Here is a 16,915-nt window from a genome sequence, read left to right as displayed (position 1 = left end):
ATTATTTTAGTAGGAATATGAATATGAATTAAATCATTGGATGCTAACATTCTATTTTGTGTCTTCTGTTACAGGCTCTTAAATCTGATCTACAATGGAAAAAATTCTTTTTTATCTGTTTTTCATTGGCATAGCAGTGAAAGCTCAGATCTGTCCAAAGCGTTGTGTCTGTCAGATTTTGTCTCCTAATCTTGCAACCCTTTGTGCCAAGAAAGGGCTTTTATTTGTTCCACCAAACATTGACAGAAGAACTGTGGAACTGCGGTTGGCAGACAATTTTGTTACAAATATTAAAAGGAAAGATTTTGCCAATATGACCAGCTTGGTGGACCTGACTCTATCCAGGAATACAATAAGTTTTATTACACCTCATGCTTTCGCTGACCTACGAAATTTGAGGGCTTTGCATTTGAATAGCAACAGATTGACTAAAATTACAAATGATATGTTCAGTGGTCTTTCCAATCTTCATCATTTGATACTCAATAACAATCAGCTGACTTTAATTTCCTCTACAGCATTTGATGATGTCTTCGCCCTTGAGGAACTGGATCTGTCCTATAATAATCTAGAAACCATTCCTTGGGATGCTGTTGAGAAGATGGTTAGCTTGCATACCCTTAGTTTGGATCACAATATGATTGATAACATTCCTAAGGGGACCTTCTCCCATTTGCACAAGATGACTCGGTTAGATGTGACATCAAATAAATTGCAGAAGCTACCACCTGACCCTCTCTTTCAGCGAGCTCAGGTACTAGCAACCTCAGGAATCATAAGCCCATCTACTTTTGCATTAAGTTTTGGTGGAAACCCCTTGCATTGCAATTGTGAATTGTTGTGGTTGCGGCGTCTGTCCAGAGAAGATGACTTAGAGACCTGTGCTTCTCCTCCACTTTTAACTGGCCGCTACTTTTGGTCAATTCCTGAAGAAGAGTTTTTGTGTGAGCCTCCTCTCATTACTCGTCATACACATGAGATGAGAGTCCTGGAGGGACAAAGGGCAACACTGAGGTGCAAAGCCAGGGGAGACCCTGAGCCTGCAATTCACTGGATTTCTCCGGAAGGAAAGCTTATTTCAAATGCAACAAGATCTCTGGTGTATGATAACGGAACACTTGACATTCTTATAACTACTGTAAAGGATACAGGTGCTTTTACCTGCATTGCTTCCAATCCTGCTGGGGAAGCAACACAAATAGTTGATCTTCATATAATTAAGCTCCCTCACTTACTAAACAGTACAAACCATATCCATGAGCCTGATCCTGGTTCTTCAGATATCTCAACTTCTACCAAGTCAGGGTCTAATACAAGCAGTAGTAATGGTGATACTAAATTGAGTCAAGATAAAATTGTGGTGGCAGAAGCTACATCATCAACGGCACTACTTAAATTTAATTTTCAAAGAAATATCCCTGGAATACGTATGTTTCAAATCCAGTACAATGGTACTTATGATGACACCCTTGTTTACAGGTAAGAAAAATTAAGCAAATTTATATACTTACCATGCATCTTAGTGTAGAACTTGTTAATGTACTACTGATTTTTTCTAATTGGCAGTGCTGTTCTGTGTTGTAATTCTGTATTTTAAAGTGCATAGTGTAAGCTTTGGAAAAGGTGGTAATACAAGTGGGGAGATATTTTGAATGGTATTATTTTTAGAGAGTTCAACTTATATTTAATATTATGCTTACTTACTTTTTTTCCCCCTCATCTAAGAGATGTGACTATCAGAGAACAAGACTGATTTATAATAAAAATTCAAAAACATACCAGAACTTACACATCCACATGAGTGTTCTTTCCTTCAAGGAAGTCATGTTGGGAGGCTATACCATTATCCCAATGATGCTGCCATTGCTCAAAGCACTTTTGGAATTATCTTTAGAACCTTCATCATACTATTTTGAATATCCTCAGTGGTGGCAAATCTTCGTCTTTTGAGGGTGAATTTGAATTTTGGAAACAAGCAAAAGCCATTTGGAGTCAAGTCTTGTGAATAAGGTGGGTGATCAAGATGGGTATTGCCATTTTTGGTCAAAAATAGGATGTAACTATAAAATAATGAGACTGATTTTTTGAGTGATTAAGGGGTGTGTGTGTGTGTGTGTGTGTGTGTGTGGTTGTGTTGTCTCATGTGTACTGGTTCTAAGAGAGTTCCAAAAAGAAACATTATAAATAATTTGAGCAGTGAAAGTATCACTGGAATTAGGTATGTAATATCCAAGTAAGGATAATGATGGGGAATTTGCACCTACTAAATAATTTCTGGTATGTTTTTCTAAAGTTCAGCCTCATTGATTTATAGTCACATCTTGTCCAATTTTCTGTTAAAAAGACATATTTTTACCCTTTCATATAATTTCACTTGTGAGAGACTTACTATGCCCTGGGAAATGATGCAAAACCATGGCTTTGAAATATATATAATATATATACACACACACATATTATATATACATACATATATATATATATATATATATATTCTGTTTAAGATATTCAGAAATCAGATGAGATCAGTTCCTATGTACCCAGGTGAATTATTCAATATAATTGATTTTCATTCCTGTATGGAAATGAGAGTAATTTTTTTTTTTAAAGCATGGACTAGTAGGCAAAATTAAACCTATCCTGGCTAGCCATGTGATCAACCCGGGGCAGGATTCTACCTGGCTGAGTTTCAATTCCTCATTATTACAAGTGAGAAATGATCGTTTCATCACTAAATATATGGGGATGTGGACTATGATACATGTATATTAACTTTAAGTAATTTGCTCTTGTCATACCAGGCTCTTCACATAACGCATGGACTACTGTCGATGACAAATACCCCTCCCCACCCCACACTTTTCTGTAGCTATTGGATATTATATATATTTTAAACATTAGCTCTGTGAAATAAGCCAGATTTGATTTTCCAAATTCCGGGATTTTACTCCTGCAATGACAAGTAAAATTTGGTTAAACCTTGAGGAAATTTCTTGAATCCCTGACCTTTTTCGTCATCTGTAAAATAGTGATAATGCCTGTCTCATAAGGTCATTGTAAAGATTAAATTTTAATGTATACAAAATGCTTAGTAATGCCTATTGTTTAATTATAAATTAGGTTATATTCAGTTGCTACTGAAGGAACAGAGGAAAATAGACATCAACAAGAAACTTTTAGAAAGTAGTAGATTCAAAGATGTCTATAAACTCTTTAATTAATTAATTAATTAATTTTAAGGTAAGGTCTTGCTCTGTTGCCCAGGCTTGAGTGCAGTGGCACGATCTCAGCTCACTGCAACCTCTGCCTCCCAGGTGCAAGCAATTCTCCTGTCTCAGCCTGCCGAGTAGCTGGGACTACAGGTGCCTGCCACCACTCCCAGCTAATTTTTATATTTTTAGTAGAGATGGTGTTTCACCATATTGGTCAGGCTGATCTCAAACTCCTGACCTCAATTGATCCACCCTCATTGGCCTCCCAAAGTGCTGTGATTACAGGCATGAGCCATAGCAGTGAAAGTATCACTGGAATTAGGTGATATTAGATTTGGGCACCACCTAAACTCTTATACTTTATAAATTGTGCTCCAATGAAAATTTGCAGTAGCATAAAATGGAATGAGGGATTTATGCTCTGGTCAACAGACTTGCCTTGTTCATGTTTCCAGGATAATATTACTTATATGTTTTCATTATCTTCATTTATAGATAAAAACATAATGGGGTCCAAGTGTTGACGGCATTAAAAAAGGATTAGATTTGTAAAGAAAATACTTTAATCTTAGTAATAATCTTAGTTATTAAATATATATTTACTGGGTGCCATTTCATTTTTCTGAAATGGAAAATAAACGCTCTGAAATGCGTATCTATTTAGATTTCTAATGTGATTGTAAACATTTTCCCTTCCTTCAAATTTGCTTTTAGTCATAGAGGTATTGTAAGTGCTAAATGGATTTGTTTAGCAGTCAGATAATGTCACAGTCACACCTGTCAAAAGTAATTTGTCATCAGTGATTTTTCAGCAGTGTTTTTTATTAGAAGTTCTCCTTTGCCAAGCAATGTGATTAGTAAGCTTGTGAAGGCTTGGGATAGGAACAATTAATATAGTGCAGATGCTGACTAGGACTTTTAGCCATTTTAACTCGATAAATATGAGATTAGATCATTTTGCAATAATTCATATGTTATAAATATACTTACCTTAATGAATACTAAAATGACACCGAACTAAAGTCATAATGACTTTCTGTGTATATGTTTTGTTTTGTTATTAATATTAACACAAATTCCATTGTCCTTCAGAATGATACCTCCTACGAGCAAAACTTTTCTGGTCAATAATCTGGCTGCTGGAACTGTGTATGACTTGTGTGTCTTGGCCATATATGATGATGGCATCACTTCCCTCACTGCCACAAGAGTCGTGGGTTGCATCCAGTTTACTACGGAACAGGATTATGTGCGTTGCCATTTCATGCAGTCCCAGTTTTTGGGAGGCACCATGATTATTATTATTGGTGGAATCATTGTAGCATCTGTGCTGGTATTCATCATTATTCTGATGATCCGGTATAAGGTTTGCAACAATAATGGGCAACACAAGGTCACCAAGGTTAGCAATGTTTATTCTCAAACTAATGGGGCTCAAATACAAGGCTGTAGTGTAACGCTGCCCCAGTCCGTGTCCAAACAAGCTGTGGGACACGAAGAGAATGCCCAGTGTTGTAAAGCTACCAATGACAATGTGATTCAATCTTCAGAAACTTGTTCGAGTCAGGACTCCTCTACCACTACCTCTGCTTTGCCTCCTTCCTGGACTTCAAGCACTTCTGTGTCCCAAAAGCAGAAAAGAAAGACTGGCACAAAGCCAAGTACCGAACCACAGAATGAAGCTGTCACAAATGTTGAGTCCCAAAACACTAACAGGAACAACTCAACTGCCTTGCAGTTAGCTAGCCGACCTCCCGATTCTGTCACAGAGGGGCCCACATCTAAAAGAGCACATAGAAAGCCAAGTAAGTTTCTCACTTTGCCTGCTGAGAGATCCAGAGCAAGGCACAAGTGCTCCCTCGATGGAGAATTAAAGGAATACTATTGTTATATTAACTCGCCGAACACATGTGGACTGTTTTCTAAAAGAAGCATGTCTATGAATGTGATGTTTATTCAGTCTGACTGTTCTGATGGTCATAGTGGAAAGGCAACTCTCAAATTCTGAGGGACTACTGAAAAGCTCTGTGTCATGTATTATTTCTTTTCAATGAAAAATCATTTTGAGAACTCACATAGAAAATTGGAATTTGCAATTCCGATGCTGTGTATAAATCAACCTTCTCAGAAACAGTATATATATATATACACATATATAACTATATATATGTATTTATGTATATGTATACTGGAAGGAAACATAAATAAAATAATAAGGGAAAAAGCATGACATAGCAGCAGTGTCTTTCCCTATTCTAGGACCAGCTCCTAGGACTAGCAACAGCAGATTAAAAAAATGAAAATTGTTGTAGAAAAAAGACAGTGTTGCATAAAAAGTGATATGTTCTCTAATTTTACAAAGGACCACCTATGGATAATTGATATTTTTTAAGTAGACTGTATATTTTCTTTCAATGGTAATAGTGTTTCCTTTGTTTTTAGGGAAAGGTTGTAGAGAACAACTTCATGTTGCTAAATTATTTAAAATAAAATATTCAATTAGTATACTGAGTTAATGTTAAAATTAGTTCCCTTCTAAACAACATCCTTGGTGCAGGTGCCTTAATGGTTGTAAGATATTTCTTCTCCACGACACACCTTTTTCAGTGGAAAGGAGAAGAAAGTGCAATTTATTTTGCTTTTATGAAAACTCTAATCAAGTTTAAGTCACAGGCTACAAATTCCTATGCATCTACATGGACATATGAAGGTGTTTTCGTTCATTTAATACACATTTTCTGAATGAATGAGTTTTATGTTGGTCTTAATGCAAGATAAAGAGGGAGACATACAAGACTGCCTTTAAAAAGGGGTGTTTATCTTTATCACCAAGTAAAATTGAAAAACTTCTAATCGTGTTCTCATTATATTTATAAGTCTTATAAAGTCATTGCTTATTAAACAGTGGATTTTTTCCCCTTTGCACTATAGTTTTGCATTTGAAAGTTTTCCTTTTAAATACGTTTGCTATTTTAACCAAAAACTGATAAATTTAGCTAGAAATCATGCCATTTAGTGAGAATACATCATTTTTTAACACAGGATTTTAGATTGAATAGAAACTAATAATGCTCCTGAGTAATGTGGAATTATTAACAATTTACTGAAATTAAGGTCTATAGATAAATGTTTCTATTCACTCCTTGAAAAACTTAATTATATAATAATTTGAGGGTGTTTTATTAAAGATCTGTAAACAGGTTCACATCAAAGAGGTTTTGTTTTGTTTTGTTTTGAGAATAAGGCTCACGTGAGAACTTAGACCCATTGCTTTACACAAAAGAAATGACATTTTAGCCATAATATCATAAGATAGGGGCTTTACTATCTTATGTCAAGTACTCTTTGGGAGTAAGTTAAACACACAGCAAAAGTTTATTAACTTTTTTCGGATCACTTGAAATACCACTTAAGACACAAGGGAGGAATGTGGAATCGTTAATTTCCTTCTGCTAGAAGCATATACAACAATTTCAGTTACTGGTAACTCGACAAAGCCACATCTTCTCATACACAATGTTTCATGATGCCATTCCACAGTATGTAAGATTAAAGTAGTTAGAGATGACTTTCAGTGCCAGTGTTCAAAGTAATTATCCAATGGGCTTTTATTTTTTTAGACGTTTGCTAAATCCCTTCACTGCATTGATTCTTTTTCTAAAAAATTTGCCTTTCACATTTGCGAAGTCTAATTATCCTTCACTACTCAGTTATTTATTCCTTGTAAGGAATAGATGAGATCATATGTGGTAGTAGTTTGCGAAGTCAAAAGCAGCACTCAGAGTGAAATGTATTTTCAGCACTATTAATGTAGTAATGCTCTAATTCCAACTAAATATTTTTAATTAACATCAATTGCATAATTCCTCAATAGGTGTTGATTTGCAGAAGCATACTACTTTTTCCCTTCTTAGATTTATCAGCATGGTATTAAAAAATATTTAACATACAAAAGTTTTCAAGACTTGATGAAATGAATCTTCAAAGAATTTCTGGGATTTTGAAGGTTGTGATCAAAGATAAGAATGCTCTGAAATAATGCAACATCCGCAAGGTTAACATATGTACTATAAGTTACTGATGAACTTCGTATTTTCCAGTATTTTTAAAAATCAATTTCCTACTTATGTTTCTAATGAAAGTTTAATTAAGTATCTTTCATTTCTCAGACTTCTTAAATTCCATGATATTTAATCATATGAGATTTATTTTGTTTGACTAACACCATTGAAAATCATTTAATGTTACTTAATATATTTGTAATATGATCATTTTTACAATATTTAAACCAAATGCTTGAACACTTGTTCTTAAAAATGATAGAAAGGTGAGTATCTGGCCTGAGATTTTGCCCTTCAAGAAGTCTGTATTTGGAGAGATTAACAAAAGACTGACTTATCAAGAAGGTCAATTTTTTTTTGTATTTGTTTATAAACATATGAAGAAATTTTGCTTAAAGTAATTGCAGTGTGAAGTGACTGAAAAGTAAGTCTACGGAAAAGTTGGGGATAATATTACCTATCCTGATGTCTGAAACATAATTGTTGCTTAGATGAATAAATGACTAAATGAATAGATAAATATGGCCAGGGAGGAAGGTGTAAAAATAAGAATTTTCATTAGTTAGTACAATACAGATTTGTGATCTAAATATTATATTACCATAAGCAACAAATTATCTGTCCTTTTCTTGTTTTGCTTTCTGTCATTCATTATTTTATTTCTCATTTAAACAGTCAATATATATGTGATCTGAAGCATCTGGTTTGCTGTTTGTTGTTTCTGACTATATGAAGATTATATATACTTATATATTATTTTTGCTTCCTCATTTTTAATTATTTTTCTTTTATTTTTGTCATTTTACATTATAGTTTCAGCTTGTTCAATGTGAGAACAAACAAAATAATGTGTTTCCTGTTATGCATGTATTAACGATGTTTACTTCAAACGTTTTTTTAAATTCTGTTCCTGCATTATTTTTGTTCCTTTCGAATAATTGTCCCCCAATTGAAAATACAAAGCTATTATTACCGTAGTGTCATAAAGGGATAATGAAGCATCTAACGTGGCCCCACATTTTAAAAAGCAGTATATTTTAGTTTGATGGATATTATTTATTTTAGTCTACAAATATATAAATACATAAAAAGATCAAATACAACAATTTAAAGTAGACATAGTGGCCGGGCACAGTAGCTCACACTGTAATCCCAGCACTTTGAGGGCCCAAGATGGGCAGATCACTTGAGGTCAGAGTTCGAGAACAGCCGGGCCAATGTGGTGAAACCCTGTTACTAGTAAAAACACACACACAAAAATTAGCTGGGGGCGTGGTTGGAGTCTGTAGTTCCAGCTACTCAGGAGGCGAAGGTGGGAAAAATCGCCTGAGCCTGGGAGGTGGAGGTGGCAGTGAACCGACATCCCGTCACTGCATTCCAGCCTGGGTGACGGAGAGAGACTCTGTCTCAAAAAGAAAGAAAGAAAAAATTAATTAATTAATTAATAAAGTAGACACAGTAACACTCAAACTGTGGCCAATTTATCCCCCCCCCCCTTTTTTTTCTAACCATTAAAGGAGTCAGTGGAGGTCTCAGTAAGTTGTTTCATGCTTTAAAACAGTGGGTTTTTACCCGCTTTGTAGATATATTTTACTTAAAATTTTGGAATATAAGTTTTGAACCATTCTAAGAAATCTCTAAACATAGTAAGTCTAATCTTTGAAAGATGCATACTTTTCTCCACAAATTTGTAAACAATTACAAAGCATAAATGTGTTCCATTTGTATCCAGAAATCTTTTTCTTTAAGTTTTGTAATGTATTTTCTCTTCAATTTAAAGTACTTGCATCCAATATAAATTTTACTATTTTATTTGCTTGTATTTTTGAAAATAAAATATATCATTTATAAAGCTAAAAACTTTAAAAGTTGCCCTAAAATTTACATCAGCTGCCTTTTAGTTCTTAAATTTTTTTCTCTTTCATTATAGCAATAAACTTATGATTTTTAAAATTCCAGTAGTTTAACAAATCCATAAATATAAAGTATCATCTTTTGGTAGAATTGTGAAGCATATGAAACATTTCTTAAGGAGACAGCAAATACAAGCCATTGTCTTCTCAGCATAGTTGATTTCCAATTGCATTTTATAATGCTGAGAAAACAGTATTCGTTTATATTAGACAGAATGGAGACTATCTACTATCTTTCCCTTTTCAGCCTTCCCTCGTTCCAAGAACAGTCCAGTGATTTTACTTTAACAATGTATGCTTCTGTGTGAGTGTGAAGTGTTTTGAGGAAAGGACTTCTGCACAGAGGTGGATTGTATGTGAAAAGGATATTCTTCTTATCCTCTTATGTTGCTGATAATAACACTTTACCTTACAATGTTAATGATATTTAAGTAAATGTATAGACAAGAAATATGTCATTTTTGAAATAGCATTGAGAAAAGAATAATCAAAATTAGTGTTTGAATTTTTACTTTCAAAGGAGAGATTGCCCAGTCTTTTTCTTCCCATGCTAGATAAATACATGCTGGGATTATGAATAAAATTAGTTTGTTCACATCTTTATTATTTATGTATTTATTTATTATTATATTTTCCCACAGAAACAATCAATTCATGTAGCAGGGTAAAGAAGACCACTTAAAATAAAAAGAGTGGTAGGCCGGGCACAGTGGCTCATGCCTCTAATCCCAGCACTTTGGGACACCGAGGCAGGCAGATCACGAGGTCAGGATATCGAGACCATCCTGGCCAACCTGGTGAAACCCCCATCTCTACTAAAATTACAAAATATCAACTGGGCATGGTGGTGTGCACCTGTAATCCCAGCTATTCGGGAGGCTGAGGCAGGAGAATCATTTGAACTCGGGAGTCAGAGGTTGCAGTGAGCCAAGACTGTGCCACTGCACTCCAGTCTGATGACAGAGTGAGACTCTCTCTAAATAAATAAATAAATAAATAAATAAATAAATAAATAGTGGTAAACATATTGTTGTGATTGAGCCATCCTAAAAATGTGATGTTATCTGAAGAGGGATATAAAAAGTAACAAGGTATAACCAGGAGTATATTTAAGTAGTAAATTACCTCATTAAGGTACTGTTAATGCATTGGGGATTTCATCAAATTACACAGATACTCAACGTAACAAAATAATCACTGATTACTCTGGTAAGTGTAATGGTACGCATAAAATCATTGTCTTCTGATTATGTTCAGCACTTTCAAAGTCAAAATTTAGAATCTAAAGTTAACATTGAATAAATATATACATCACATACATTTGTATAAATATATATGTGCTCAACAAATATCTATATATGTATTATATAGACATATAAATATTTATATTCATAACAATCAGCTAAAATCATAATTTTGTGTCCGACAATATAGATTCAATTGTAATTACTATGAAAAACAGAGATTTAAATGGACTGGCTAGAGAACTTCTCCCAGAAAAACGGTAAAAATTATACCTGTTACTTATCAGGTGACAATAGAATATAAAGTACAAATTTAATTTTCTGCATTTTTTAATGATAACCATCTCTACAACCTATTTTCATCCATTTCAAACTTGGTGACTGTTATGTTCATGATGTCTGAAAACAAAAACAAAATATTTTCACATTCATTCAGGAATAAGCCATGACGGCCCTTTCATTTAAAGTACTTATGTTTGGAATAGTTGAACATTTAACCTTACCTGACACATAGGCTATGTACATATGTTTCTGCTCTGGCATATGTCTAATAAATAAATATTTGAGTAAAGTCAAGGAGGTTATGAAATATACTATGTTGGCTATTGGCTCTACCATAATACAATTCTGTAATCATTTTTTCATCTATAATGTGAACATCTCCTGTTAAATTGATTTTATGTAAAATCTAATCTCCAAAGGCCACTGTATATTTACATGAATATTTGTGCTGAAAGTTTTGTAAAAAACAATTTGTCTCAGTCTCGTGACACTCAGCTGTGAATCCTAAGAAGGACTTAACCTTTACCTTAGGACTTAAGTTTTCTATCATGTGTCACTTCTCAATGATTAGACGTATTTGCTTGAGAATAATGCATTTTGGAAAAAATAGAATGTTTGCTGCACAAGTTTATGTAATGGTATTAAATTTGTATAGGCAATTGGAACCTACATATAAACATTTAAAGGAAAGATGTTTGTATTGAGATTGCTAGTATCTTACATAAGGATGAACAGGTACTCATTAAAACATTAGCTATTATTTGGGAAGTGGGTATTGAATGATGGTTAATATTGTAAATGATTCTTTTATACTCCACGTGGTGCACATAGTTAAACTATATTTTCTGCTTTAAATTCTTTTTTCCTTCATGTATTTTTGCATATTATTCATATAAATCTTTAAACATAAAATGTCAACTGTGAGAAAGAAACTGAACAGAAACTTGATTATCTTATTGAACTCTGTCACAAATACCAAATCCATATTGAAAATCACTCATTTTGGTTATTAGAATAACATTTTTGAAAACTATGTTTTTAAGCATCAGGAATAAGAAAGTAGTCACAGAAAACTGAAATATTATTAAAGTCAATTGCAATTAACCCACGAACTGGTAAGTTTTTTTAAAAAAAAAAATCTTTAGATAAATCTTTGCTAATTCTTGGTATGAAGTCTTACCAAGATTTCAGTAAGAAGTTTTTTTAATCTATTTCTTTTAAAAAATGAATTGTTTATGACACTGAACATTTTATTCCCAGATGCTTTGCTGACTAATGTTGACCAGATTGGCCAGGAAACACAGGTGAGATTCTTATTACCTGTAACATACTTCAACACTTAAATGAGTATACACTTTTTATAAATTAATTTTAAGTAATTAGTTTGCTAATTTGTGTAGCTTACTGAAATTTTCTTTTAAAATTTACTTATAATTCTCAACAGTACAGACTGAAGTTTAGTTTACTTAAGTGAATTCACAGTTTCTAAATTTAGAGATATTTTGGGTTAACTAAACATCTCTGCTTTGTTCTGTAAGAAATAAAGTTAATAATAATAGTGATGCATGCAACTTTGGAGTCAGTCTTATAATCAAACATGATACAATGTGCATTTTTACAAATATTTCCAAATGTGAAGACAGTACCTTGATAAGAATGTATTTACTCCCATCCTTGACCTCCACATCCTAATAAGAGCTGAGATGACACATTATGCCTCATTGAAAACAGATGAACAGAAGCGTTTTGCTGTTATCGAAAATGAATGAAGCCTCTTTAAAATGGAGCAAAAGACTGCATATGAAATATTCATGGTATTACTTTTGTCAGCAACCAATTATTCTTCTTGAGTGTTTTTTTTTTGGGGGGGTGATGTTTGAAATGAGTATTTGATTCTTGAATTTTAATTGGATCGGAGAGTGTGTTTCCAGAGCAGAACAGCACTTTAGCAATCTGTTCAAACAGCTGGAAGCATCAGCCATTTGCTTGAGGTTTGGCACACACAAGAAAACTCTGCTTTTAACAGTTCTAAAAAAGGCCATTGATTTATTTGCTGGTAGTAAAAATAGGGTCTTGGTTTTTAACATTTTATATTTAAAAGAAAAACAACTTTGTCAATCTTTCAGGATCTTCCCTAACGAATTCCATCCACAAATCAAAATGTTTTTGTGCATCATTTCTTTACTGAATTTAGAATCCCATTCTTATGTTGCAACAAACAGCAGATGGCTCATTGGAAACACTGAAACAATCAACAGCACAATGTCTGGCACATGTCTGTGTTCTATTGTGTGCATTGAATTGACCTGCATGAAGGTGTCTTGTTTCTCCATCACCCCTTTTGTTCTCTCTCTCAATTTTTAAACTTTCTTCTTATTTCTCTTTCCGTCTCTCTCTACCCACCACTCTCTCTCCCTCTTTCGTTCTCTTTCTCTTTCTCTCTTTCATTTTTAAAGTTCATTGATCATGTAACTTTAATAAATCATATCCAGCCAACCTGAAATTTAGGATAGGATACCTTTATATAAGAATCAGGAAACAGATGATTAATCTATAAGGAACACAAGCCAAAATGGTATTAAATGTTTGTATCAAAATTTGGAAGCAGGTGAGTAAATGTCTACGTAATTTTTCAATTATCAATTTAAAGAATTTTCTAAAGATTCACATTTGAAATGGCATATTGAATATTATTTTGCTTATGTATTTATTTTCATATATTATTAGGAATGGAATTTGGAAAAAGCTAATTTCTTTGAAAGTCTTTGTACTACCAGACATAGCATGAGATTTTGCAAATGTGATACATACATAAGGCTTTTAATAATGACTTTTTATCTTAAGGTAATTAGTAGTACAAAAAATAAGAAAATATCATTAAAAATAAATGACTGTCATAACATTATAGAAAACTTCCCTTCATACTTAGGCTACCTTGTTCCTCTTTCTATAAATATTATCAAGTAAAACAAATCCAGAGACAAATAATAGTTTTAACAAAATTCAGTGGCAATACATCATTCACTTATTAGCCAGCTCCTTGCTACCTTTCTATTATCAGATTTAAGTTACTGTATGACCCCGAGGTAAGTATTCTTGATTCTTGGTAAATGATTTGTGCTATAGCAGGGCCTATGTCTACCACCGTGAGCAGAGCAAACAGTGATGCTCCTACTGAAGACAGCGTGTGACCTGTGTGTTCTTAGCTTTCTCACAGCCTTTCACATTGTCAGTGTGTGAATGAACTGAGGTGGAGAGCGGGCAGAGACCCTTTGTGATTGCAACTCTTCAGCTCTGAGTTTTCTGTAGCCAATCATACTGAGGTACCTGTTAAGGTGAATTTTTTTTCTAAGCATAGAGAGTTAAAACACTTACTTCATTTCCATTATTCAGAATATGCCCCATGCCAATTTCCTTTTTTAGAAGCCTTTACGAATGTATATAGAAGTAGAGTGGCCTTGAAATATTTTAATGTATAATGTATAATACAATTCTTTTATAATATAATCATAAAATTTTAATCACACTAAAATGAATTGAGAGCAAAGGGGAAAGGAATGATGTATAAAATTAATGGTGATGACTCTACGTGGAAATTGGCACTTATGTATAAATTTTTGTTGTGTTTGGCGAAGATTTTTATGTTTACAATGAACACAGTAAAAAAATAGTTATGTTGTTTGGCAGTTAAGTAAGAAATAATTGAGTAGTTTCCATTTATACTTAAAATGCCTTAAATAAAATTTCTTAAGAAGTGTTTGCTGTATTCTGACCAACAAAATATGTACACATTGTGTGTTCGTGTGTGTGTGTTTGTAGCTTTGCACAAGAGCTATAGCTTATTCTGTGATTGCTTGCACAGGCCTTTAAGATAATTGCTTCCTGATTTTAATAAATTTAACTTGCCATTAGTCCACATTTAATAACAAGCAAAAATGTAAACTTTGCAATAAAATCTCTGTTCCAGATGAGTGCAATTATTTTAGATAAATAATATACAAATTAATAAAAAGCTAATATTTATTATAAATACATAACAACATTGATAAAACTATGGGAAAGCATAGGGTTTAGGAAAATACATGAAATAAGAGCCAAAGAGGAAAGCAAATTTTGTACATGATGCAAATATGCTTCCAATATGTTTCCAGGTGAGAGTGATCAATATAAAATATTTGCTTCTGCAGGAGGAGGTTCCTATGAAATTCTTTTCAAGCAAATTTTCTGAAATAGGAGTAATAAAATAAACACATATGTAGGAAACATTTGGATTTGTTTTAATAATTAAGGCATATTTTAACATATATATTTGAACATTTACCAAATTTAAAAAAAGGAGAGCCTTTGTATCAGCAATGACCTTTAGAAATCATCTCCTTGTTTAGACATCCTAGCTATGAAAGATCAAAATATTTCACAGTTCTTAATTACATTGAGAAGAGGGGCAGTAATAAATGTTTTCCCACAATTCATTCGATGTCAGGACATTTTTTTCTTCTCTTAATGTTCAGGGAGCTTGCATTTCTTATTTATCTTTTAGTACTGTTAATAAGACTGTCCACAAACTTTTGCATGATATCCACTCACTGTTAAATGAGGAAAATAACCAAAACATCCTAAACCTACTACAACTTGATTATTTTTAGTTTTTATAACATTTTTACCATATTTAGTCTGCATTAGTTGTATTGTTTGATACTCTTGTAATTTTGTGTTTTATGTGTAGATATTTATGGAATTACTATAGGAGCTACCTATATGTAAATTAAAAAGTGTTATTTTGGATATTCTATTTAATGGCAGTTTTTATTTGGCTCCATATTATTTAATAATTTTAATACTGCTACATCTTCAGAGCAGACAAACTTTATACTTCACAATATTTTTGTTATTTCCTAATATTCAAAATTAGTAGCATTTATATAAACCATAATTTCACAGTTCATTAATATCATTATTTAATGTGAAATTTAAGTAAATCTTTAAGATATGTCAACTTATAAAATCATTAACTTGATACTAAATTAACATTTGCTATCCTGAAACTATTTATTACCTAAAAACTTAAACTAGTTACTTTGTCCACTGTCATTTTCCTCCTAGGTATACTGCAACTTTTATTGTTATTACTTTTTGTAACTTGACATTTGATATAGTACCATAACACCTTTTTTTGTGTCAAAGGGAGTATATCACTTGAAATACACAAAGAGAAAACATGTTGATATTCAATTTTACTGATATAAGCTCTGCAATGAACCAAATAAAGACGAACTTAGTAATATATGTACCGTTACATTTTTACAGTGATTTTGCAATGTTTTTCTTAGTATATTCCAGGTAAATTATGACAATGATATCTATATCTCAGTGACTTTTTAAAAAGTAATTCTTTTTTTTACAAATAACATACACATTAGTCCCTTAACAATCTTCACATATATGGTGCATTTCTTTTTAGCTTTCCAAAATTATTATTTTTGCTAAAATCAATTTCACTATTCAGGTTATTAATTACTTTGAAATATTTTCTTAAATAAATTATCTTTACAACATTTTACCTACCTTCACATAAAGTTACCAAATAACCTTTAATATACTTTAATAACTTTATCACATAAAATCATCTAAAGATATTCTACATCAGCATTTTAATATAGAATACGAAATACATGAATCTCTATTTCATGATTCATTTCTGCCATGCATTTTAAAATTTCCAAATAGAAAATTGTAAGCATGCAGTTTTTTTTAATGGAAAAGAGAAAATTAGTTGTGCTCATGTATATGAAAGCATATATTTCTCAAAACGTTATTTTCCATTTTCATAAAAAATAGACTTCATTAGACATATCTTAAATCCATGAAGACTGATTAGAGGAAAAATATTTTCACAGTTGTATGTTTAAATATTTTTATAAAATGGCTTTTACATTATTTTCTTTCAAAATCATATTTAATTCAAAGATGGAATTACTTTAAGAGTTATTGTGAGTTTTCCGTTTATTTTGTTTTGTGGGTGAAAAACTGATTAGTTAAGATGAATAATTTACTACCATTATATGTATAATTAACTATTTGTAAAATTTTAATATCATACACATTTTCTAGCAGAATTTTTTAAATTTATAAGTGGCATGCATTAATAGCTGCAATTATTATTTGTTTATCTTACCTTGAAATTATATATGTGAAAAACAAAG

The 16,915-nt window shown here is 32.4% G+C and overlaps 1 protein-coding gene across 6 annotated transcripts in view; it reads left to right on the top strand.

The window, feature by feature from the left end:
* The window catches only part of LRFN5 (leucine rich repeat and fibronectin type III domain containing 5), a 312,634-nt gene that overhangs the window by 295,024 nt on the left and 695 nt on the right, over window positions 1-16,915 (top strand). For 3 of the 6 annotated variants that reach the window (XM_030930918.1, XM_030930917.1, XM_030930916.1), the window contains 2 exons: window positions 75-1,479; window positions 11,973-12,016. In XM_030930918.1, coding sequence (XP_030786778.1) covers window positions 95-1,479; window positions 11,973-11,988 — 1,401 coding nt within the window. In that variant the 5' untranslated portion in view covers window positions 75-94 and the 3' untranslated portion in view covers window positions 11,989-12,016. Of the gene's footprint in view, window positions 1-74; window positions 1,480-1,818; window positions 2,011-4,304; window positions 5,018-11,972; window positions 12,017-16,915 lie in introns of all 6 variants that reach the window. The other 3 variants (XM_030930915.1, XM_030930914.1, XR_004057363.1) reach the window with 2 other exon arrangements.

The sequence above is a fragment of the Rhinopithecus roxellana genome, chromosome 5 (genome assembly GCF_007565055.1).
Source record: "Rhinopithecus roxellana isolate Shanxi Qingling chromosome 5, ASM756505v1, whole genome shotgun sequence".
Taxonomy (NCBI): domain Eukaryota; kingdom Metazoa; phylum Chordata; class Mammalia; order Primates; family Cercopithecidae; genus Rhinopithecus; species Rhinopithecus roxellana.
Note: the sequence above shows the minus strand (reverse complement) of the source record. Positions and strands in the feature narration are given on the sequence as shown.